The 23,233-nt window shown below is 42.8% G+C and overlaps 1 protein-coding gene across 12 annotated transcripts in view; it reads right to left on the minus strand.

The window, feature by feature from the left end:
- GBF1 (golgi brefeldin A resistant guanine nucleotide exchange factor 1) overlaps window positions 1–23,233 on the minus strand; it is a 170,715-nt gene that overhangs the window by 22,983 nt on the left and 124,499 nt on the right. For 7 of the 12 annotated variants that reach the window (XM_050959900.1, XM_050959901.1, XM_050959902.1 and 4 more), the window contains 12 exons: window positions 21,065–21,212; window positions 16,332–16,561; window positions 14,053–14,221; window positions 13,643–13,854; window positions 12,545–12,643; window positions 11,831–12,025; window positions 11,227–11,413; window positions 5,506–5,643; window positions 4,809–4,897; window positions 978–1,180; window positions 699–822; window positions 266–391 (listed from right to left, as the gene is read on the minus strand). In XM_050959900.1, the coding sequence (XP_050815857.1) occupies window positions 266–391; window positions 699–822; window positions 978–1,180; window positions 4,809–4,897; window positions 5,506–5,643; window positions 11,227–11,413; window positions 11,831–12,025; window positions 12,545–12,643; window positions 13,643–13,854; window positions 14,053–14,221; window positions 16,332–16,561; window positions 21,065–21,212 (1,920 nt within the window). The remainder of the gene's footprint in view (window positions 1–265; window positions 392–698; window positions 823–977; window positions 1,181–4,808; window positions 4,898–5,505; window positions 5,644–11,226; window positions 11,414–11,830; window positions 12,026–12,544; window positions 12,644–13,642; window positions 13,855–14,052; window positions 14,222–16,331; window positions 16,562–21,064; window positions 21,213–23,233) is intronic. The other 5 variants (XM_050959908.1, XM_050959904.1, XM_050959899.1 and 2 more) reach the window with 1 other exon arrangement.

Here is a 23,233-nt window from a genome sequence, read left to right on the forward strand (position 1 = left end):
ACTGTGTTTACAGAGTAAAAGCAACTCAAACCTTCCCTGCATGTTACTGCTTAGCTTTCATTTCTTCAGACTGCGTCACTCTTGTACTTAACCCCAACACTACTGTTATTTACCATACATCGAAGAGTGATGAGTGGGACAGATTAAACAGAAGATGGGAGGAACAGCAAATGAAAGAAAGCCAGAAGGTGAAAATAGAACATAGTGCTATGAAAATGAAGAGAAGAGGCATCATAACAGCCACATCCAGGGAATCTGCTCTCACCTCTAGGGTCATTGGAACATTCTGCTTGCGGACATTATGGTTATGCTGGTCAGTGTTCAGCATAATAACTGCGTAGGCCAGGGCAAAGCAGGCGTCACTATTAGCAAATGGGGAGCCATTTGATTTCTGAAAGGCAAATACAGCCACAAGTCAGATCCATGGGAGATAGATGCACACATGACCTGAGATCGCCATTTTCCTGCCAGCACAACGGAATCCAACAAATGGACTGTCTGAAAAATCAGAACTCTACTCCCAGCTTCTGGACAATGCCCTGGAAGAAGTCACTGTGCCATCCCCCACCTACACAGTAATGTTATAGAACACCGGGAGTTCAAAAGAAGTTAAATTCACACTGTGATATGATATGTCAAGGATGGCAAACACACAGAAGGGGTGGAAGGAGCATAATTTCTTCCCACCCAGTACGCACCCGCCAATGTTCTGTGAAGGCTTCCAATAGCCTCTGAATCACCGGTGCCTCTCCTGGTAAGCGAAATGCTTCTAGGTAAAGCCGTAATGCTTCATCCAGTCTTAAGCCTTGGAAATTGAAAGTCCTGCAATAAGAGCAAAATGCTATGAGAGACTGAAACAGATAGGAGAAGAGGGCAGGGCAGATAAAACAAGGCATGTGCGCACTCAGAGATTTACTGACTGGAAAACACTGAGGCTCAACATATAGGAACAATACCAACTATGGAAAAATACTCACCCTACAAAGCTCTCCAGCAAGTCTATGTTCTTACGGTCACTCACAAACTCCCCAATCATCTTTTTGTCTAGCCGGGGATTTTCTCGTAGCCACTGGGCCACCTCACTGTTGTCCATGGGGATGGCCAGAAGGTTCTTCTCCTGCAGAAACTGTATCCCTTTCCTTGGCTTCTGGTTGAACTGCTCTGTACCAGTTATCAGGAGCTGCATGAGACAAGCCAACAGTTACCAGTTTGGTTGAAGAGCCCTACAAAGCGGAGAACCTTTCTACGGAGATTCACTTCCACTTTTTACTTACAGGTGCTCTTGGGGCTCAAAAGCCACAAAACAAAATTACTTCAGAGGCACTGTGGAAAATATGACTGACATCAGGACTGAATACGTTGCTATACTTGTGTGATCTTGCAAAAGGGATCACTCAAAGCCAGATCTGCAGACCTCCGTCCTCAGAGACGCAACAAAACAACAGTGAACAGCACAAACCACAAAAAGCTTCAAGTCTCACCCAGTGACCAATTCTGATACTACAGGGTATCCAGCCCTCCCCAACATTGTTATTCAACTAAAGCAGAGGAAACCGCAAGATGAACTCTGAACAAATACCAGGAGATCAGGGCTACTCCTGTACAACAGTAGCCACTTTTATCCAGTTTTCTGGACTAGTGGAATCTCATTCTAAGCCATTTACAGGAGTGCAAGTAGTAAGAGTCCTATGCACCTATGTGGAATGCAGAATCAAGAGACACTGAGGGTTTTTCTACACTACCCAGCGGGCAGCGATCGATCCAGCGGGAGTCGATTTATCGCATCTAGTCTAGACACAATAAATGGACCCTGAGCACTCTCCCGCTGACTCCTGTACTCCACTGGTGCAAGAGGTGCAGGTGGAGTTGACGGGGGAGCAGCAGCAGTCTACTCAGTGCAGTGAGTAGATCTAAGTATTCACGTAGCCGAAGCAGCGTAACTTAGATCGATTCCCCTGCCCTATCTTAGTGTAGACTAGGCCTAAGGGCTTGGGGTATGTCTACACCTAAAACACTACAGCAGCATAGCTGCTGCACTTTAGTGTAGACACTACTTATGCCGATGGGAGGGGTTCTCCTGACGATGTAGCTAATCCACCTCACTGAGAGGTAGTAGCTAGGTCCATGGAAAAATTCTTCCATCAACTTAGCACTGTCTATACCAGGGGTTACATTGGTACATGTGGATTTTTCACACACCTGAGACACACAGCTAGGCCAGTGTAAATTCCTAGTGCAGACCAGGTGTTAGAGAAGTAAGAACTATAAAGAGTTCAGCAGGTGAGACAAGAACATCTGGAGGTCCATCAGGACAAGCAAAACCAACTGAGAGTCTGGGACAATATAACATAAATGGAATTTTATTTATTTATTTTTTAAGACTACTCAATTCTGTTTATACTTACAGGATTTGTGCTTCAGGACCAGGATTATATAACAAAATGTCTACAGTGCAATAGAGCACCTGGTTAAGGAAGGGTTAACTGAAGGTTTTGTCGTGTTAAGAAAACCAAATGCACAAACAGCGACATGAACTTTACTAAAGCCCCAGAATAAATGTCAGTTCCCTGTTAGTTCCCATCACCATGAAACCACTAGCAATGACCTAGTGAACTAAATTCATGACCATCCCAATTCTAACTCTCCTGGGCTCTCAGTACCTCAGAGCCCATCCCCCACTCCTCTCTATCCCCCATATATGCCTGTGTGAACTTTCTCAAAGTACAATGAAGTACACAGCTCCTGTAGTGTAGAGAATACAGGAATGCAGTCCAGATAACATCTGTTAATGATTGTGAAGTGCATAGATGCTGCCGTGATGAAGCCCAAATAGCTACCTAGCCTACATAGCCTGAGGGGTTACCTTGATATGGAAAACCATTACTATATATTTGGACAAAAAGAGTTGCCAATTCCAGACTGTGGGCACCTTTGACAGTTATCTAACAAAAAAATTAATCATCTGTATGATATATGGCTAATTAAACCTCTGAGCAAAAGATAAGATCCACCTTTCTTAAACAATGATCCTCAAACAACCTCCTCTCCCCAACAGCCTCCATAAAAAGCAGCCTTACAGTGGGATGTGAAAGTCAACAAATTTGGTCCTTTTTGGACCAAAGGAGGAGAGCAACATCCAAAGTGGAAAGGCCATTAGAGAGAATATCCTGCCAACAATTCCCTCCTACAGCTCTCACATTCGTTATGGGGAAGAAAGGGGGATCTGAGGTACTGCAAGACAGTCTCACACAGTTCAGAGCTGTCTAAATCAGAACCAATGCCTTAAACTCCATTCAAACCCACAGGCAGCCAAAGCGGATCATAAGGCACAGATGTAATGTGCTCACAGTGAAAAACCCTGCACATATACATTTTGACAATTTTGTTTCTGAATAGATGTAAGATAGCCCCAAGAAAGCACATTATTATCTAGTTGAGGTGACAAAGGCATGAATCACAGTAGTGAAATCTGCATTGGAGAGAAAAGGTTGCAGCCTTCTAGCCAGATGCATGTGTAAAAAGCCATCCTGGCCACCACTGAAAGCCAACTCATTCAACCCAAGTTGCAACCACCCATAAAGAGATAGTTAAAATCATGATATCTTTTGATTGCTTGCCCCAGCCTACACCACCACCCTATTTCATCTGGACTGGGCCTCTGTCACTCATACTGAAATCATCATAACCCTGGCTTCCTCCCTAGGCCTCCTAACAGACTCATATATACGCTGAATGTATGTCTGCAGTACAACAGCTCAGCTACAGCGGTGCAGCTGTGCCACTGTAGTGCCATAATGTAGATGCTCCCTACATCAATGGAAGGAGTTCTTCCACTGATATGATTAATCTATCCCTCCAAGAGGTGGTATCTAGACCCAGCTAGGTCGACAGAAGACCTATAGTGGGCGTTAGGTCAACCTAACTACGTTACAGGATATTTTTCACAGCCCTGAACAAGGCAGCTAGGTTGATCTAACTAAGGAGTAGACCAAGCCTGAGTGAGAGGGAAAACAAGACGGAACCCAGCAGAACTCCATACGAGCGCACCACTGAAAGAAGAGCAATTACCCAATGCTATCCTCTGGGATCTCTCTGAACAGTCTCATCCATCTTGCTTTTGATATCAAAGACAGCTGATAGATCTAACACCATCAGAATGGATACCTGACCTCCATCCAACTTGAGGAGGAGACCAACTACTAAGCAAGTGCAGTCTCTATGCCATACTCTGATTGGACTCAGATTAACAAGGGTCAAAGAAATTGAGGCATCTAGACATGGGAAGAGTTGTCTTGTCACAATCTGTCAATCATCTTACCCATAAAGGGTACCCACAACTGGCCAGAATGCCATTTTCAAATGGGGACTTCTTGAGACCAGGCTGTACCAATGCTTCGGTAAGAGTAGCAAGCAACCTACCCTTCTTGAGGGAGAAGTTAACCATTTCCATTAACATTAGGCCCAGCAGTTTCCCCAATGGCCTCCAACAGCCTGGAGCACCACAGATCCAGAATACAAGTTCAGGAATGAAATTTCCCCAATACTTCCAGAGTGAAACTTAGAGCACTACCAGAATGAAACTCAAGTAGACACAAAGTAATATCTACTCCCTTGAGACACTATCCTGCCTCCTTTGATGCAGTTTGGTCCTCAGTGTGACACTATGGAATTTATTATATACACAAAGGTCTCAAATGAACATTCTAAAGGTTTGATTAAACACAGCAAGCCAAAATGTAAATACTTCATGGAGGAAGAAACAGGACAATGTCCAAAGAACCTATTTACAGTACGTTAACAGACCGCACCTTCTTTTTGCTCTTAATTTCCATTAGTTCCTGAGTTCTGGGCAGGAGGCAGGAAAACCGAGTAGGCTTCCTGGGGATGTTCTTCTCAGCTAGGAAGGAAAGTGAGAGAGTGTCATTACAGCCAACCTCTCCCCCACAACAGCATTGCTCACTATGGTGCACTGACTTATTTTTCAGTGCCCCCTTGCAATCACTAAGCCCTGCTGCACTGCCTTTTCTGTAAATGCCATAGTATCTCACTATACTACCTCCTGGTCCCTACCACACACAACCTTCCCGTCACTGCTCAGCAACTCCAGTACCACTCATATGCACAGGAGCGTCTCAGCCATGATAATTTCACACACCCTGTTTATTTTTCTGCCTCCTCTGGGGTTGTTGCAGCCTGAGAGTGATGAACTTGTCTTAGAGATTGCTGTGCTAACTGTGACTATCTGCTTTTGCTACAAGTAAAGGGGACCCACCAGTTCCAACCCTCACCACACATACAAACATCAACAGTAGCCATGCTCTGTCAAATACACCACATCTAAAGTAACTTGAGCATCCCATGCACATGTGTTTCTGGCTCTGAGCAGGTTCCGTTAACAAGTGTAGCACAGTCCACTATAAGTTATTAGTGCCAAAGAACATAGGTCTGAACCATTCCCTGCATGCAGATGTTCAGTCAGAGTCAAGGACCTGTGGGGACTATTACCTGCATCACTTCCTCCCTCCAAATCCTGGCAGCCCTGCTTCATCTGGTCAGCCATAAGACACCCACTGGTGGGTGGGCATGCGCCGGACAGCTCTGTGACCACATTCGGAGAGTTCCCTTCACTCACTCTCTCATTGTCTGTGGGCAAAAGAGAAGGCAAGAGAAAGAAGCAATAGAAGATGAACAAGAGCTTCTGAATAATCATAATGCCTTTTACTTTAATTGCTGTTCACCACTTGAAGGCCTTTGCATGTCTTACCAGAAGAAAAGACCAGTTACTGACCTTATAGGAACTGAGAGACTTTGAGATGTGTTGCCCTCATTGATTTTGTGACCCCACTCCTTCCCTGCCACTGCAGGGTCCTGCTCCTCTGGGATTCTGTATTGATAAAGGAACTGAGGGGCAGCTGGATCCACTCTGCCCTTTATATTCTTGGCTGAGTCAGTTCCTTCTCTAAGATTCTGTACTGGTGAAGGAACTGATGCATCCAAGGGTATTAAGAGCAGAATGGGTCTAAATGCTCCTCAGTTCCTTTTCCAATACAGAATCCCAGAGGAGCAGGACTTTGAAGCAGCAGGGAAGGAGGGCAGGTTGAGGAATCCGTGTTGACAACACACCTCAAAGAACCTGTAAGATAGGTAACCATTTTTTCAAGTGATTTTCCACACAGATCTCACTCTTGGTGAGTAACAAACAATTACCAGTTTGGTTGGAGATAGGTGCTAGGAGCCTTGTTTAAAAGAAAAACTGCAGGACAAAATAGGCATCTGATATGGAGGCCTCTACCAAAGTATAGTGTTTTTTAAATGTTTGAACCAAGCTCTTTATAGCTGTCCCAGAAATTTCAGAAATAGGGACAGTCTTCAAACTGGCAGCAGAGGCTGCATTAGGTACAGTGAAATGAGCTCTAATGTGAGTAGGTGGATCTAACCTGGCTAATTTATAATATGTCCTTATACAATTGGAGAATTCTACCTGAACCTTAACACCCTCTGCAAAGATCACAGTCAGTCCAGGTGAGTTCCTGCATGATTTTGTCGTGGTAAGGTAGTACGACAATGCCCTTACTACATAATGTATGTGAAATTTAGCTTCCGGGGGTTGAACGAGGCTTGGGAAAGAAGAATGGAAGATGAATAAATTGGTTCATATGGAACCCTGAAACAACTTGGGGAAAGAACTTGGGATGAAGCCTAAGTGTGACCCTATTCTTATCAAACATTATTATAAGGGGGACCCACCAGGCAGGTGCGACTCTCCCCTACCTGAGCTGATGTAATGGCTACTAAAAAGGAACTCTTCATTGTAGGTCCTAAAGGAAACAGGTTACCAAGGGCTCAAAGGAGAGACATCAACACATTAATACTACACTGAGATCCCAAGAGGGTGAGGTCTCCCAAACTGGAAGAAAAACACGAGTTAGGCTCTTAAGGAATCTAGCCACTGTAGGATGAGAAAATACAGTGTGACCCAAGATTGGGGGGGAGGGGAGGAGAGGGAAGAGAGAATGTGCAAATATTGCTGCTAGTTGGATCCTTCTGGAACGAATAGAAGTCCCAACTGTTTCAGGGATAAAATAATCCAATATTGTTTAAATGAGTGTTGTCAAGGGAGACGGCTTGTGCTAAGATGCCTATACAGAACACCTTTTCCACTTAGCTTTGTAACTCAGTCTACTTGAGGCTCTCCTGCTACAGCTGAACAGCTTCTTTGGACAGATATCAGCCAGCCAGCATCCAGGCTGTCTGACATAATGATCCTGGGTCAAGCTGTAGGATGTGACCATTGTTGTGCAAGACTACATCAGGCACAGTGGGCAAAGTGACTGGGGGCTGCGATGAGAGGTTCACTAGATCTGAATACCAGAACTGCCTTGCCCATGCCAGGGGTATCATGATCACTGATTCAGTAACTTGCCTCAATTCCTCAGTATCATGAGGATTGGGAGGGGGAAAGCACACTGCGGTTCTAGTATTCAAAGGATGAGAAAGGCAAGTGACAGGGAACCTAGACTGGAGACCACTCTAAAGCAGATCTGTCCATTCTCGTTCTGAACTGTGGCAAACAAGTATATTAATAGGTATACCACTTGCAAAAGATTCTGTATAACAAATGGTTATTTGCCTTATAGTAATTGTCGTACTTCGAGATGTTGTCATCTGTGCAGATCCCACTGTAAGAATAAAATTGTCAGACACATAGAAAAACAAACTGTTGAGCAACAGTCAACATGGTTTCTGTAAAGGGAAATCATGTCTTACTAATCTATTAGAGTTCTTTGACGGGGTCAACAAACATGTGGACAAGGGGGATCCAGTGGACATAGTGTACTTAGATTTCCAGAAAGCCTTTGACAAGGTCCCTCACCAAAGGTTCTTAGGTAAATTAAGCTGTCATGGGATAAAAGGGAAGGTCCTTTCATGGACTGAGAACTGGTTAAAAGACAGGGAACAAAGGGTAGGAATTAAAGGTAAATTCTCAGAATGGAGAGGGGTAACTAATGGTGTTCCCCAAGGGTCAGTCCTTGGACCAATCCTATTCAACTTATTCATAAACGATCTGGAGAAAGGGGTAAACAGTGAGGTGGCAAAGTTTGCAGATGATACTAAACTGCTCAAGATAGTTAAGACCAAAGTAGACTGTGAAGAACTTCAAAAAAATCTCACAAAATTAAGTGATTGGGCAACAAAATGGCAAATGAAATTTAATGTGGGTAAATGTAAAGTTAATGCACATTGGAAAAAATAACCACAACTATACATACAATATGATGGGGGCTAATTTAGCGACAAGAAGTCAGGAAAAAGATCTTGGCAGTCATCATGGACAGTTCTCTGAAGATGTCCAAGCAGTGTGCAGAGGCGGTCAAAAAAGCAAACAGGATGTTAGGAATCATTAAAAAGGGGATAGAGAATAAGACTGAGAATATGTTATTGCCCTTATATAAATCGATGGTACGCCCACATCTCAAATACTGCATACAGATGCGGTCTCCTCATCTCATAAAAGATATACTGGCACTAGAAAAGGTTCAGAAAAGGGCAATTAAAATGATTAGGAGTTTGGAGAGGGTCCCATTCGAGGAAAGATTAAAGAGGCTAGGACTCTTCAGCTTGGAAAAGAGGAGACTAAGGGGGGATATGATAGAAGTATATAAAATCATGAGTGATGCAGAGAAAGTGGATAAGGAAAAGTTATTTACTTATTCCCATAATACAAGAACTATGGGTCACCAAATGAAATTAATAGGCAGCAGGTTTAAAACAAATAAAAGGAAGTTCTTCACACAGCGCACAGTCAACTTGTGGAACTCCTTGCCTGAGGAGGTTGTGAAGGCTAGGACTATAACAATGTTTAAAAGAGAACTGGATAAATTCATGGTGGTTAACTCCATAAATGGCTATTAGCCAGGAAGGGTAAGGAATGGTGTCCCTAGCCTCTGTTCGTCAGAGGATGGAGATGGATGGCAGGAGAGAGATCACTTGATCATTGCCTGTTAGGTTCACTCCCTCTGGGGCACCTGACATTGGCCACTGTCGGTAGACAGGATACTGAGCTAGAGGGACCTTTGGTCTGACCTGGTATGGCCGTTCTTATGTTATGTTCTTATGCATGTGACTCTGAAATCTTTTGAATAGCAGTATCTGTTGAGCTGCACCTGCACCGTGCATAGCCTCCTACTTGAGGGCATTAAGGACAGAGCAACCATAACCGTCCCTCACTTCCTTTACTAATTCAGAGACCCAAATAAAGAGGGTCCACACAGATGACACCACCTCAAAGAACCACAATCGCTATTAGGGAAGTAACCTCTTCCTTTTCTTAGAAAATTTGACAGTGTAGATCTCACTGGAGGTGACTGCTAAGCAGTGCCCTATCTGGAAAGTGTGATTGAGGAGCCTTCATTGTCACTAACTGAATAGTGATGGTAACATTGCTCTGCCACATTTTTGCATCTGATCTTGCATCCAGATCAAGGGCTTAGTGTTTAAATCAAAGAAAGGGGATTACTCCACATACTGCCTTGCAAATTTTGGATACAGGATGCATAGGTTGCAGTTTTTGCTCTTGTGGAATGAGCTTTTAATATATGAAAGGAGAGGAATATCATAGAATATCATGTGATACATTGATATACACTATGTGATCTGTTTTTATGTTCTCTGGGAAGAGATGGCTTGACCTTTGAAGCACCAGAGATGGCAATAAAAGTACAGGGAGACAGTCTGAAAGACTTTGTCTTCTGAAGACAGTATACCAAGTCCCTTGAAATGGCCAAGATATGAAGTTCAGTCTCTCCCAGAGAGAAATGAGGTTTTAGAAAATAAACAGATACATTACAGATTGGTTTGAATGAAAGCCTGACAGAGCCCTCTGTAGAGTCCTTTCTTGACTACAATTATGCTATACAACGGGTGAGAGAGGGTACTTAGGAGATGAATCCCTACTGTGTTATGATGGGGATTAAGAGAAGTATACCTCTTCTAAAGATAGGCCTGTCCATGTGCTCTGGTTCTGCTGTATCCTCCCTAATTGGGGAGAAGCTGATGTTAGTACTAGAGATATCTCCTTCATCTGCTGTACAGATGATTCAGTAACCATTGGCTACATTATCGACACCTTCAACCTCTCAAGAAGAAGTGACTCGAGTACCAGTTGTACAAATGGATCATTCAAGACTGAATATGCTCTAGGTACAGACCTGGGCTGTACTGAGGTGCTGGATACTTGACAAAGCATAAGCTATGGGTTTAGTAGGTACCACATGAACCAAAAAGAGCTATATAAGGTCATTAGTTACCCTTCTGTTGAGCCCAAGACCCGTCAGATGCCTGAAGACTCTTGTGTCTTGACTTGGTAGGAAGCAAAGAGGGTGACCTATGCCTCGACTTATCTCTGGAGGGATTCTCCTGCCTACTTCCATCTCAGAGTGACACTGGAATGAAGAAGACAACTGGAGCCTCCTGGCTGACTTAGCACAGGAGTTCAGGGTGGAATCTCAGCTGACAAGGGTGCTCATCGAGTGGGACTGACCAGAGAAGCGAAGTCCAGCTGCGTCCTTCCTTTTGGCATCCAGAGGATTGCATAGATGGTCTAGCTTTCTGAGGCTACTTAGAGAAGGAATGATGTATGGAACTCCACTCAGGGATATGTCCCTCTCCTAGGCAAAAAAGGCACTTGCAGTGGACTTTTGCCAGAGTCAGTAAATGGCACCGATTCTTCATGAGGGGCAGGAGGAGTGGAATCCATGTGGACAATATCTCAAAGAACAGTATGTTTTCAAAGAAAGGGCAACATGCTCTAAGTGGAGCAACAACAGCTGCAAGGTTCGTGCACATGCATATATACACAACATCAAACATTTTCTCCTGAAGGATGCCACAGATGGACTATAGCATTCATGAAACAGAAAAGCATTCCGGATATGTCTCTAGAACCGTTAACAGATAAGGCCATGCCTCCTGCCCTCTCCAGGCTGTATCTTGGGACAGACACTGAGCTCGATCTCCTTGATCTCAGTTGCCAGTGACTAAGTTCCTGAAGTGGAGAGATGAGACATCAAGGTTTTAAATGCTAAAGAGTACTGGAAAGCATGAAACTGGAAGAATGGAAATACATTATCTAGGTGTTCACTAGCTGAGTGACCAAAATGAGGTATACAAGTGGGTTTAGAATAAAGCTAGGGCTGAACATGGAGATATTAAAAAGAAAGGTCTCACTGTTGCTTGGTTCTTTGGTGCTACTGGCAGTTTCTGTGCTGGGTTTGACCACTTCCTTCTCCTGTTGGTGAATGTTGCTCAGCACTTTGGCTTGGCAGTGTGCTTCAGTGCTATCAATCACTGTCAGCAATGCTTCAAGAGAAAGCAGGTGGGTAGTGTAAAGTTGTCCAGAAACTGGAAAGGCATTCTGGAAATTAAACAGTTGAATGTCAGATGGTCTCAGATTCAACACCCTTCAAGGCGAGTTTGTCCCAGTGCTCTGAATACGTAAATGTACAATACAAAACCCCCAAAACTTTCCAAATAACTTTTTGAGAACTCCCACTCATTTTCCCCCACTTAACCTTACTGTACTCCTTCCACTTCTTTGATCTTCCAGAACCTACGTAGTTTTTTTTATCCATACAAAGCTGTTCAATCAGAACCTTTCATTCACCACCATCTGCTCCTCTCTCCTCCTCTCAGGCTCTCTGTTATCCTTCCTCTAGAGGGACTTTCCTCTCCACATCCCCACCTACACCTCCCTCCCAGCCCTGTTCTAGCTCATGTTCTGAAGTCTGCAGCACTAGCTGAAGGGAAGAGCAAAGCAGAGCCTTTTCAGGACCTTGGAGAGCAGTTTGGTGAGGTCCTCAAAGAGGTTAGAGCAGTAGTAGTCACAGTCATAGTTTATATAAAGCTCAGTGACAAAGCTGGGGATCCTCCACAGCTGAACAATGGCCTCCAGGGCCATCTCCTTCATCTCATAGGGCATCTTGGGGTTCTCCACAGTGATGATCTCCATCAGCTTCTTTATGTACATCTGGAAGAAACACAGGACAGCTCAGGTTAGGGGAAGAGAAAGGAAAACAGGACAATACTGAGCTTTCAGGGCTATTTAAATGGAGATTTACAAGTTCCCCTTTCACATGTGATTCACAGTGTGAAATCCTCCACATTTAGTGAATGCTCACTCCAGTGGAAGAACCTCTTCAGGTTCCTGTACATTTAGTAACTTCATACACATTTCAACAGCAAACTCTTAAGGGTTTCACTGAATTATTTTACCATTCAGCGGACTGAGATTCACTATTCCAGGAAGCTAGAAGGAAGGCAAGGCAATGTGTAAGTTTCAAAAGCACTTTACTGTTTTAATAGGAAGGAACCCAGAATAGCCCTCAGAACCACCCCATGCAGCTACTAATACCTAACTGATTGGTACTTGGGCTATACCCTGTTGAATCGGGTAAGGTTGCCACCCCATTCTGTATACCCCTACATGTCAAGCAATTATTACTGACCTATCCCATGGGGACCATGTGGTTGTATTTCAAAAACTCACCTCCAGTTGGAACTTCAGGTGCTCTCTCATGCTCTCGAAGAGAAGGAAGCATACCCTGAGGGAGGCTGCATACAGATTGAGCCGTTCTACACTCAGCAGCTGAGCAACGAACAGAAACATAAGGAGTGAGAGGTCAAACCATACTATCTGCCCAGGTGAGTAGTGCTACTGTTGTATCACACAACAGATCTATTTTCTGGAAGCAATGCCCTCCCCGTCTCAAGGTCTCTCCTGCTGTGAATGGCAGTGGCCATGATTCAAACACTCCTCTCCTGCTTTCAGAGAACTCTAATTTCTCCTTCAACTGCTATACTTGCTTTTTTGTAGAGCATGCATATCTCCTTTAAGCAGAAAGCTAGGTGAATAGCTGCCTCCAAGGATGTCACTCTAAAGAACGATTAAGTACTTATTTCCAAGTCTCCACCTGCCACCAGTCTGGTCACTTATCATCTTGGGGATGCATCTCAAAAACCCATTTTCCCTGACTAAGCCATAGAGTGTGGTTAAAAGCGACTGAGACAATGGAACCAAGCCAATCACAAGAGCTCATTAAAATCAGCTTCTTCACCCTCTACGTTGAGGTAAGAGGCAGAAGGTTTTCCACCTATTGCTTTAATGAGGGAGAGTGAAGACAGGGATCAAGAGGAGACATTTCTGCCCTTCAGAACTATTTGAGAATTTGATGAAGAGAAATGGTGAGGGGAAATTATCTGGTACCAGTTTGGAGATTAGGGGTGATCCAACAGATCCAACAGGGGTGATATCTGCTGTATGAGAGGAAAAGGATTCAGGAAAGGTTGGGGAGGAAGAGTGCCCATGTGTCATGTTCTCCCATATACAACAACAGTAAACTAATAGACTCTTGCATAAATTCTTATGAATACCTCTTTCTATCAGAGACACTCACTCTCTCTTCTCTCACTGGGAGAGCAACCAGATTTGTGATCCTACATCACAGCTAACCTCACCTCAGTTTCCAAAATAAAAGTTCTAGCCAAAGTGAGCTGTGGAGGAGGTGTGTTGGGTTGCCATCATTCCCACCTGGTACACAGGGAAACTCACTAGCACAGCATACCCAGTAGCCAAGCCCAAACTCACTTGAAAAAGGTGCCGGCACAACTCATCTTTCACAAGCCCCAGCAGAGACTGGCAGTTTGCAACAGGGGCAGACTCCAGAGCAACAGTGAGCAACTGCAGCCCCATGTGGATCATCACCTCTGAGTTGTGGCGGTCATGTGGATTGGTGAGGGAGATGAGGAAGCGGAACAGCTCTCGGATACAAGGCAGACCGTAGGGGACCAGCGCTATTCCTGAGGAAATAAGAGCTGGTAAGAAAATGTAGAGCATCTACAAGTTTGCTCCCATCTCTCACCGATGCCCATCAAGAAGTATGGAACAACTTGTTACAGAAAATAGTTCAGGAACTGGAACTCATCTCCCTCCTCTCAAGCTGTGGAGTAGCACAGACAGAGGCAGAAAGGACACTGGCAGTATTCGAAAACTCTCACCTTCTTTTTGGGAAGACTGTGTAAAACGTACTCCTCGGGGATTGACATAGTCCATGTCATGAACAGAGGCAGAGTCAGAATGTTCTGCCACAGATGTGCACTCTTCTAGCACCTCTGGGATAGACTCTACTGAAGCCGACTGGGTCTTCTCCACCCTGAGACCTTCATTCTTCATTCATACCAGTCATTTGGGAAGCAAGGAAAAAACAGAGCAAGTATAAACAAATACTGCACCAGCTGCAGGTGAGGCTCATTCTCTTAGAGTGGCCAAAGTAGCACTGGGCACTCATGAGAACTCAAAATTCAGACAGAAGAAACCTTGTACATCACTTATAGTCCATCCCCTACAGCCAGTGTGGGAACACCCTCTAGTGTGTGTCTCAGTCTGCTTTAGAAATGTCCACAATGATAGGCTTCAGCAGCTTCACTTGGAAGATTCTGCCACAGCCCAATTGATCTTACTGCTAGCAGGACAGATAAAAACTGATTTAAAAAGTAAAAAAAACCTGTATTTTTAAATTTAACACAGGTTTAGTTAAACCTATTTAAAATTACATTTGAAATTGACAATCCATGTTACGGCCTAAATTCATTAGAATCTATCAGTGGCTAAAAGCCCATACTGTTGCATGGGTGTAATTCATAAAATAATGGGTGTAACAACGCCAGAAATGGCTAAGAAATTAAAAGCTGGAAGGTAATACACCACAAATCCCAGTGATGATTGAACCTCGGGATATTCTGAACAAAAAGGGCTATCAACAATCCTTGTAGCTGTTTCCATCATATCACACTGGCTCTACTGACATTCTAGGCTTCAGAGTGATACACACAGACAATCCTTGAACCTTCTTATATATATTAAAATCATATAAATTACATATAAAAATAATATTAAGCAGCAAGTGTTTGTTGCCAAGTCTTTAAAAAACCACTGAAGACACCAGTTAAGTGCCTGGAACCAGAGTTTGCTGAAATGCTAAACCAACATTTGACGGCACTTGCCTCTTCTGAAAGTGCAGAGAAAATATTTTCATTTCAGTTTATTCAACTAGTTCATTTCAATGACTAGTTAATTCAAAGTTAAAAAACCAAGTGGGAGTTCAAAAAGCAAGAAAGCTTGTTTTCCTCTTCCAATCTATGAATAAAACTAGGTGTGAGAAGGTGAGATCTACTAGTTTTACAATCATGAAGGACATGGTTAACAAAAAGTCAGTTCAATTCACTAACTACAGATAATACTTCCTTTGTTTAAAAAAATCAGTTAATTCTAAATGCAAAACATGTTTTGAAAAAATTTTTCATAAAAAATTTTCTTCTTATGAATTCAGTACCTTTAAGGTTGCTTTGTTTAATTAAAAAAAATTAAAATGCTGTTTGCGCATTTAACTGAATTTGAATTTTCACAAACCACAAGTAAAAAACTTGATCTTCTAGTAAAGAAATGCATCATTCACCATTTTCTAACAATCAAACAGGAGAAATTAAGAGTCTGAATAAATGCAAATTAAGGCATAATTGCTTAAATAAATGTATATAGATACAGTGTAGCCTAGTTAGCAAAAAGAAGCAAACAATTTAGTGTAAAGGTTATCTTTAGTAGCAAATCAACATATTTTAAAGGTTACCAGCTAATGAGAATGAACCTTTCTTTAGGAAAATAACTAAAATGTACAAATGCAAAACATGATTAAAATCAATCAATTAAACCAAGGTTTCTCACTTGATGACTTGCATTATTTAAATTTTAATCAATCCACTCGGCCTGCTAGTAGTTTTTGATCTACACTAGTACACTTTTCTTTTTAATTGCACCACATTATATCTAGTCATACTCCCTGACTAGGCAAGACCAAATGCAAGTGCACATGCACCAAGAAATCATCAAAAACTCCTCTACAAATTAAAAAATAGAGGCAGGAAAATTATTACTGAAGACAGCAAAAAGGAACCACAGCAGACTTCAGCCACCTCTGCCTTTATTAGTTACTCCTTTAAGGCTGGCGTAATGGAAACACTGGAAAGGATACAGCTACAAAGAAACTGGACTACACAGTTACCCTTTAAGTGGCCAATGCCGGATAGTCTTGAGGAGAGTATGAACACATAATGCACCCAAACGATGCAATTCTATGCTATTAAGGGAAATTTCTTCCTGACCACTTTCTAAGCTCCTAATTATGTAGCACTAGTGACACTGACCAAAAGGAGGGCACAAATACAGACACTAGATCTACTGGGTTTGCAGTTGCCTGCTCTGCACAGGATCATGCTCATACCTGGGGTTCATGCTTGTGTGGATGCTCAGTAGCGTTGGGCTCAATTGAAGGCATTGCTGCACTAAGTCCCAAAGAGTTGACCTGCTCCAAGTCTGTAAGATCTTCCTTGGAGGTGGTTTGGGAGGACAGCTCTAAGCCACTGTCTGTAGCAGGACTGACTGCAGAGGAGATGTTTTCTGAACTTCCAGATGAGATGGGAGAAGGAGCATCAATAAAAGTAACTCCATCTACTGAGAAGAAACAGCAGCAACAGGTTATTAAAACTGTTACACCGCCCCTCCACCATCCTTATCATTACATCAAAACAGCAACAAATAATTGCTTTAACCTGGGTCATGCTGCACCACAAATGAACTCTCAAAATGACATAAGAATGCAGAAGACTCGGATAAATGAGGTATCAGCAAGTCAAACAGATCACAAGGAGAAAGACTGGCAACTCCCTGTTATCACATAGTAGATAGAATCTAGTAGACCTCGTGAACAAATGAAGACCATATTAAAACAGAATGCAAACATTTAGCTAAAATGGGAGAGGGCAGGCAAGGTGGTTGTACTTGACACAATCTGGAGCAGAAACAGGGCAGAGCAGATGCCAGCAGGGATATCTATCAGAGACTGGAGATCCTGCAGGAGATGGTCCTTTCCCTGCACCCCAAGTTGTCTGAACTGGAGGTACAGATTAACTTGTAGGGAGGCAGAGCAGAAGAGACAGACACTTCATATGTCACAGCTACAAGGGGAAAGACCAGAGGCGCTCCAATCAGAAGGTTTTAATTACATTAAAATGTCTCCTTGCCCCTTCAAAGCATCGCTGGACACTGAAGGACTTTAAGGGAGGACTGGTTGGCGCATCCAGAAAAAGGATGGAAGTCTAGAAGTGACAGCAAGGGACCTTCCGTATTCTGTAGTTGAGGCCAATATAGGATCACTGTACCAATGCAGCTGCGCTGCTGTAAGGTCTCCGTGTAGCCGCTCTATGTTGAGAGCTCTCCCATCGACATAATTAAACCATTCCCAGTGAGCTGCAGTAGCTATGTTGGCAGGAGCCTGCCGACATAGCGTTGTCCACACCAGCACTTTTGTTGGTGAAATTTATGTTGGCCACACCTGACTGATAAAACATTTTGCCAACAAAAATGCTAGTGTAGACAAAGCCTTAGTGCATACCAGCAGGGTCTGCCTGGGACAGTTAGAGCAAAACATGTTAGAGCGCTTTAAAAATCACACTCATCTAGTGCATTTTGCCAGCACTGTATAGACAAGTTCTTATGCTCCTGTCAAGACCAAAGTTTGCATTTTCTTCATTTTTGAATACTGCAACAATTCCTCTTGACTTTAAGGATCCAAGTGCACAATCTTGCTCATCCAGAGAATTTACTCAATCTGAGAAGTCCCCTTGATTTCTCTGGTGCTACTAGCACAAGTGAGTGCCCTCCAGGAGTAAGAGTTGTACAACTGGGCCCTATATCACTGAACCCAACTCTATTTACTCCTCACCAGCTACCCTCTGAGCAACATGTTAATCCGGCAAGTTTGCAACCTTATCAAAACTAGTCCAAATCACTCCTTCTCCCAACCTATCCAGGCCAGGTATGAAAAAATGCTCACGGTAAACAATTATTTGCCTGATTTATTTCATCCCCATGGTCTGCTCAACTCTGAAGAGCTACACACAAAAAAACCAACAAAGCTTCCCAGATCCTAATTCTTTCCCTACTTTCAGTGGAAACATTCCAGAGAATTGCATACATGAGAAACTGACCTGACTCACCTAGAATCTATTTTGAACAACACAGACCCTTGTATTGCTTCCGGCTCCAAATGTCTATGGTTAGAATAGCAGGGGGGTATACTACAGGACAGAAGGTTGATTAATGTTCTCAGGAATTACATTACCTCATTCTAGCGTTACTGCTGAAGCAGATGCAAGAGAAACTGTACACAAATTATATATTATTCGACTGCTCAGAAGCTAATTTATTCCCCTGGGTTGACCATGTCTGAAATGTGGCATACAAGTAGTGGACTGGAACCACTTGTGGTTGTTGTGCTTCCCACACTGGAGAAGATAACATCAACATTGTTCAACTGTTTAGACCTTATAGGGCTTCTATTTAGAGAAGTGCCTGTACAACATGAGCTTCCTTCTTCAGTTAAGAACTACCTAAAACTGTTCCTTGGTGCAGCATGGAAAATAATCCTGGGACGGGAGGGACTCTTCTCACCTTTATCACTACTAGAGAGCAAACTTTGCAGGAACTGGTGACTTCTGTTCTTTATTCCTGCTGTTTTTATCTCTCCATGAACAGAATTTGAGACCATTTCTAAACTCTCTCCCTGAAACTATGTGAAAGGATGGCAGATTAATGGAGAAATGAACTAGACAGATATGGAGGCTTTTAGAGGGGGTGCTCGCACCTATTAAGGGAACTTGATGGGTAGGAGCCTGAGTCTATTTATTTGCTTTCTATTCTTAACTTCATTTCAGCATATGACGAGGATGCAGATCCACACAGATCCATGCTTCCCTTCAACTTAATCAATAACAACTGTCATGAATATATAGAGAACCAAGATTAAATGAAAAATCCAGGGAAACAATATCTAATAATTTAGGACACAAGAATACAACATGCCTTGAAATAAGAGAAGGATGCATTTTCACCTTGCCCTACAGAATCTATAAAATCTGGCAGGTGTCTCAGATTTCAATGAAGTATGTTGGCATGGCAAGAAAACTGAGTAGGAACTTTTGAAAGGAAAACGATTTAAAATAGAAAGGCAAGAGTTTTTCCTGTGATTCGTCAATCAAATTGAGTTTCAGAAGAAACCAAATCATCACGAGAAGAGACAGAACATTTTCATCATCTCTACATGTCAGGTGGATGCTCCAGAATCCAAGTTTTCATTTAAGACAACCCCCCACGTTTGTAGCCTTCATGGTTGTAAGGGAAAACCTTGAAAATGTGAAGCAAGTACTTAACATGCTCTGCAATGTGACTTTAACAGAATAAATGAACGAGCCAGAGTTGCACATTATAAATTCGCATATGAAACATGGGGTTTTGCTTAGTAGTATATGTTGTACAGCTGAGCTGGTTTTTTTGAAAGACAAAAGCCAACTATAAAAAATACACAAACTTCTGCTACATAAGATAAAAGGACTCTGGCATCAACTTTGCATTTCCCACCTCCCTGGTGTACAACCTTGTTGCAATTGAGAGATAATTGTTAAATAATGGCACAAGAGTGTCAGAGTTAAGGATGTGTGCCTCAGAAGGAATCATTTTTTTCATGTATGCACTGAGGGTGACAGATTGTTAAACTGAAATTGAACATTAGAGAAGGTATTAATGTGTTGATGTAAGGAGTAGGCTAATATTTGGATGTTTGTATTATGCTGGCTGTAATTTGCTCTACTTTATGATTTCCTTACTTTTCAATATTTGCACTGTTGTGAGGAAACACCCTAAATCAGTGGTTCTCAAACTTTTGTATTGGTGACCCCTTTCACATAGCAAGTCTCTGAGTGTAACCCCCCTTATAAATTAAAAACACTTTTAGATATATTTAAAACCATTATAAATGCTGGAGGCAAAGCAGGGTTGGGGTGGAGGCTGACAACTTGCGACCTCCAATGTAATAACCTCATGACCCTGAGGGGTCCAGACCCCCAACCTGAGAACCCCTGCCCTAAATAGCCTTTTTGTGCATGCAGTATGCTTTAGAGCTGTGTACTCTACATAACTATAATAGCAACTTTCTTGTCTGCTTCCTTTCACTGCTATTGTTTACATCTAATCTGTCAAAATTTAAAGAGTACATCAGACCAGATTCTACTCCACAGCCAAAAGAACCCATGTACCCAAATTAAAGGTTAAAGACTGACACTGTGCAGTCTGTCTACTACAGCACAGCCACGGGGCAAAGAAATTCTCCCTTCTCTCTGTATCACAGTAATACAGAGTAGCACACTTTGTGGTTTCTGAAGGCAGAGCGTAAGGACAAAAAAAGGGCTCCTTGCATTTCTCTAGTCCCCTCACAAGTTCCCTTTGGGCCACCCTCACTTGGCCCTTCATTACAAGGACTTCCTGCAACTCCCCCCACTCTCATGCCAAGGGCTCTCTCCCCCTGACCTTCCATTCTTCCCCTTCCTTGAAAGTGTGTGCCCCACCACATTCTCCTCTTCCCCTGCCTTGATGCCTGGGTCTGTGTATTTCCATTCTCCCCTCCCCATCTCCACTCAAGGTCCATGCTTCCAAACCCACCTGCCCAATTCTCTCCTTTGGGTCTTTGCTTCCATCACTACCACTACTTCCCACCTCGCATTCTCTTGCAGGTCTCTGCATGTCCCCCACCTCCCATCATGTCACTGCTTCCCCCACCTTCACCTAATCTCCCAATCTTCCTCAAGTCCCTGATTCCCCCTGCCCCCTTTGCTCCAGTCCCTGCAGCTTCCCCCCACCGCCACTATTCTCTCTATAAGGTGCATTACCAACAAACAGAGAAATGCTGTTGAGTTGCACACAGAGCAGTAAGTATTCCCTCTCTCATATACACTTCTTTCTGGGCTTAGATCGTTGCGGGATGTGTGCTGCTAGGATATTTGAAGACTAACACAGACTAAATACAGAAAAACTGAGTGGAAAAAGTGAAAAAAAAATGAAGAGGTACCGCACAGGGCTACAAGATGGATGATATCCATCCTTTGGAAACAGGTTTCCACTTACCTGTGATGTTACTAGGCATAACAGTACCATTGGTGGCTGGTTGCTCTGTCCCTGGGGAGACCTTGGTTGCATGGCGAGTGGGCCTTGGGGATCTCTTCTGTTTTTTCCATTTAGATGAATCACTCATTCCTCCTGCTCTCATTTTCAGCTGTGAATAGTGAACACCAAGAACATCAAAACAGCAACACTGTGCAGCACAAAAGACCACAAAAATCTAGCCCAGAAAGGCTGCCCCAAAGGCACAAAAACAGACAGTAGCACTCCACTATATCACACAAACCAAGCACCTCAAAGTCATGCAAACTAGCCCACATCACCCTACTCCAAAAGTCCGCATCCCGACCCCGATTCGGGAGACAATTCACTTAGTGTCCTTCAATCCAAGTTCCCAGACCCTATTTTTCACATCAATGTCTCCCTGCTTTACACCAAAATGCAGTCTTCTTTAAGACTGCCCTCCAGATGCATCTCAAAAACATTTTCACTTTTGCCTGTTAAATCCCTGCTAATGTTTTAAGTAATACTCTCCTAGCAACTCTAAAGACATTTAAGTAGGCATCAATTCAAACCTTTTAAGGGAGCTTCCATAAAAATGACAGAGAGTTAGGAATTAAGATTCTGTCATCCAGTGCAACTCCATATCTTTTGCAGTTCTCCTCAGTCACACTTATACCCTGTCACACCTTACCAGACCTTGAATCTCTGCAGAAATGGGGCCTTCAATTTTTCCCTTTTGTCTGCTTCATTCATGATCAAGTCAATTTCCTTAATATCTTATTTTTCCTTTAGCTCTTGGGAAACTAATTCCTTTTCTTTGTTAATATTAACTTGATGGTATCAGACAGCAACCATGCCCCCTTTAATCTAGATTTTAACTTTTACTCCCCTTTGTTTCTACATCTAATCTAACCTTTGAATTGTTTTTGTCCTTAATACCTTTTTCTAGTACTTGTATTCTTCCTAAGTTGTGCAGACTAAGACCATAGTACCTCAGAGGCATCCAGACTAGGATTTGCAGTGTTGCACTATTACCCTGCTATGTCAACATCACACACGCCCACATGTTCACATTTAGTAAATCTACGGCCACAGCTAGTTCTTGAAATGGCTACTTTCCTGACAGATGTCCCCCAGAGAGAGACTTAGTTCCTCTCACTGGGTCTAGGACTTAATGCTTGTTAGTACTGAATTTTGTTGCTACAGCCAACTGATCCAACCTCTACAGATCCCTTTACAGTAGGGTAGTTCTTCTGTGCAGGCATAACCACTCAGATTTGGGTGTTGAGAGCAGAGAGTTTCAACTAGGCAGCAAAAGTATTAAACAGGTCCCAGTGCCGATCCCTGGAGTTCCCTTAGTTGATGTTTTTTCCTTGCAAGCCTTACTATTATCCCTCTGTCAACCAATTTCTATTCCAGGCTTCAGTCCTTTATCTAGCTGGTATTTATCCAATTTTTCAGTTAACAATGTGGCAGTATATTGAATATCTGACTGAGATCCAGATGGACTATCCCCCACAAAAATGCACTTCTGATCAAACTTCTGTAGCATTAAGTCAAAGAGATTGCAAGTTGAAGCACAGAAATAGCCAGATCAACTCTATTTGCATGCTTTACCACCTGATCAACACTTCCAAAGCCACTCAGACTCCTCACCTCCACAACTCCTCTCTGCGGCCACCAAAGCACCCATTCAATTGTTCAAGATCAGCCAGAAGTTCTTAGCTTGATGGAGAAATCATTTTGTTATATTCTATGGCCTATGAATTGAAGCCAGACTTAATAGTCTTAATGGAGCCTTCCGGCCTTAATCTATGAACCCTTAATTATGACCATATCATTATTAGGATCTTCTATCAGAAGACAGATTTGCCATGCCTATAAGAGAGTTAAGGTTAGATCTCTTCTAAGCACAATTAAGTTTTAGAAGAACTGGATGTATACATTATGGCTTCCAGTATTTTTACCAATGTCATGAAAGCCTGCTCTTAGTGGCCTAACACATTTGCAGTTGAATGTCTGTTGTGATAAAAGCACTAATTTCTCTACAGCATAGACACCCCACTGCATCTCACTGATCTAATCTTATCTAATGTAATTGTTCCCTTATTTTAGGTTTAAACTCTTTCATAGCATCTAAGGTATATTTTTTCCACTCTTCTCATTTTTCCA

This window comes from Gopherus flavomarginatus, chromosome 6 (genome assembly GCF_025201925.1).
Source record: "Gopherus flavomarginatus isolate rGopFla2 chromosome 6, rGopFla2.mat.asm, whole genome shotgun sequence".
NCBI lineage: Eukaryota > Metazoa > Chordata > Testudines > Testudinidae > Gopherus > Gopherus flavomarginatus.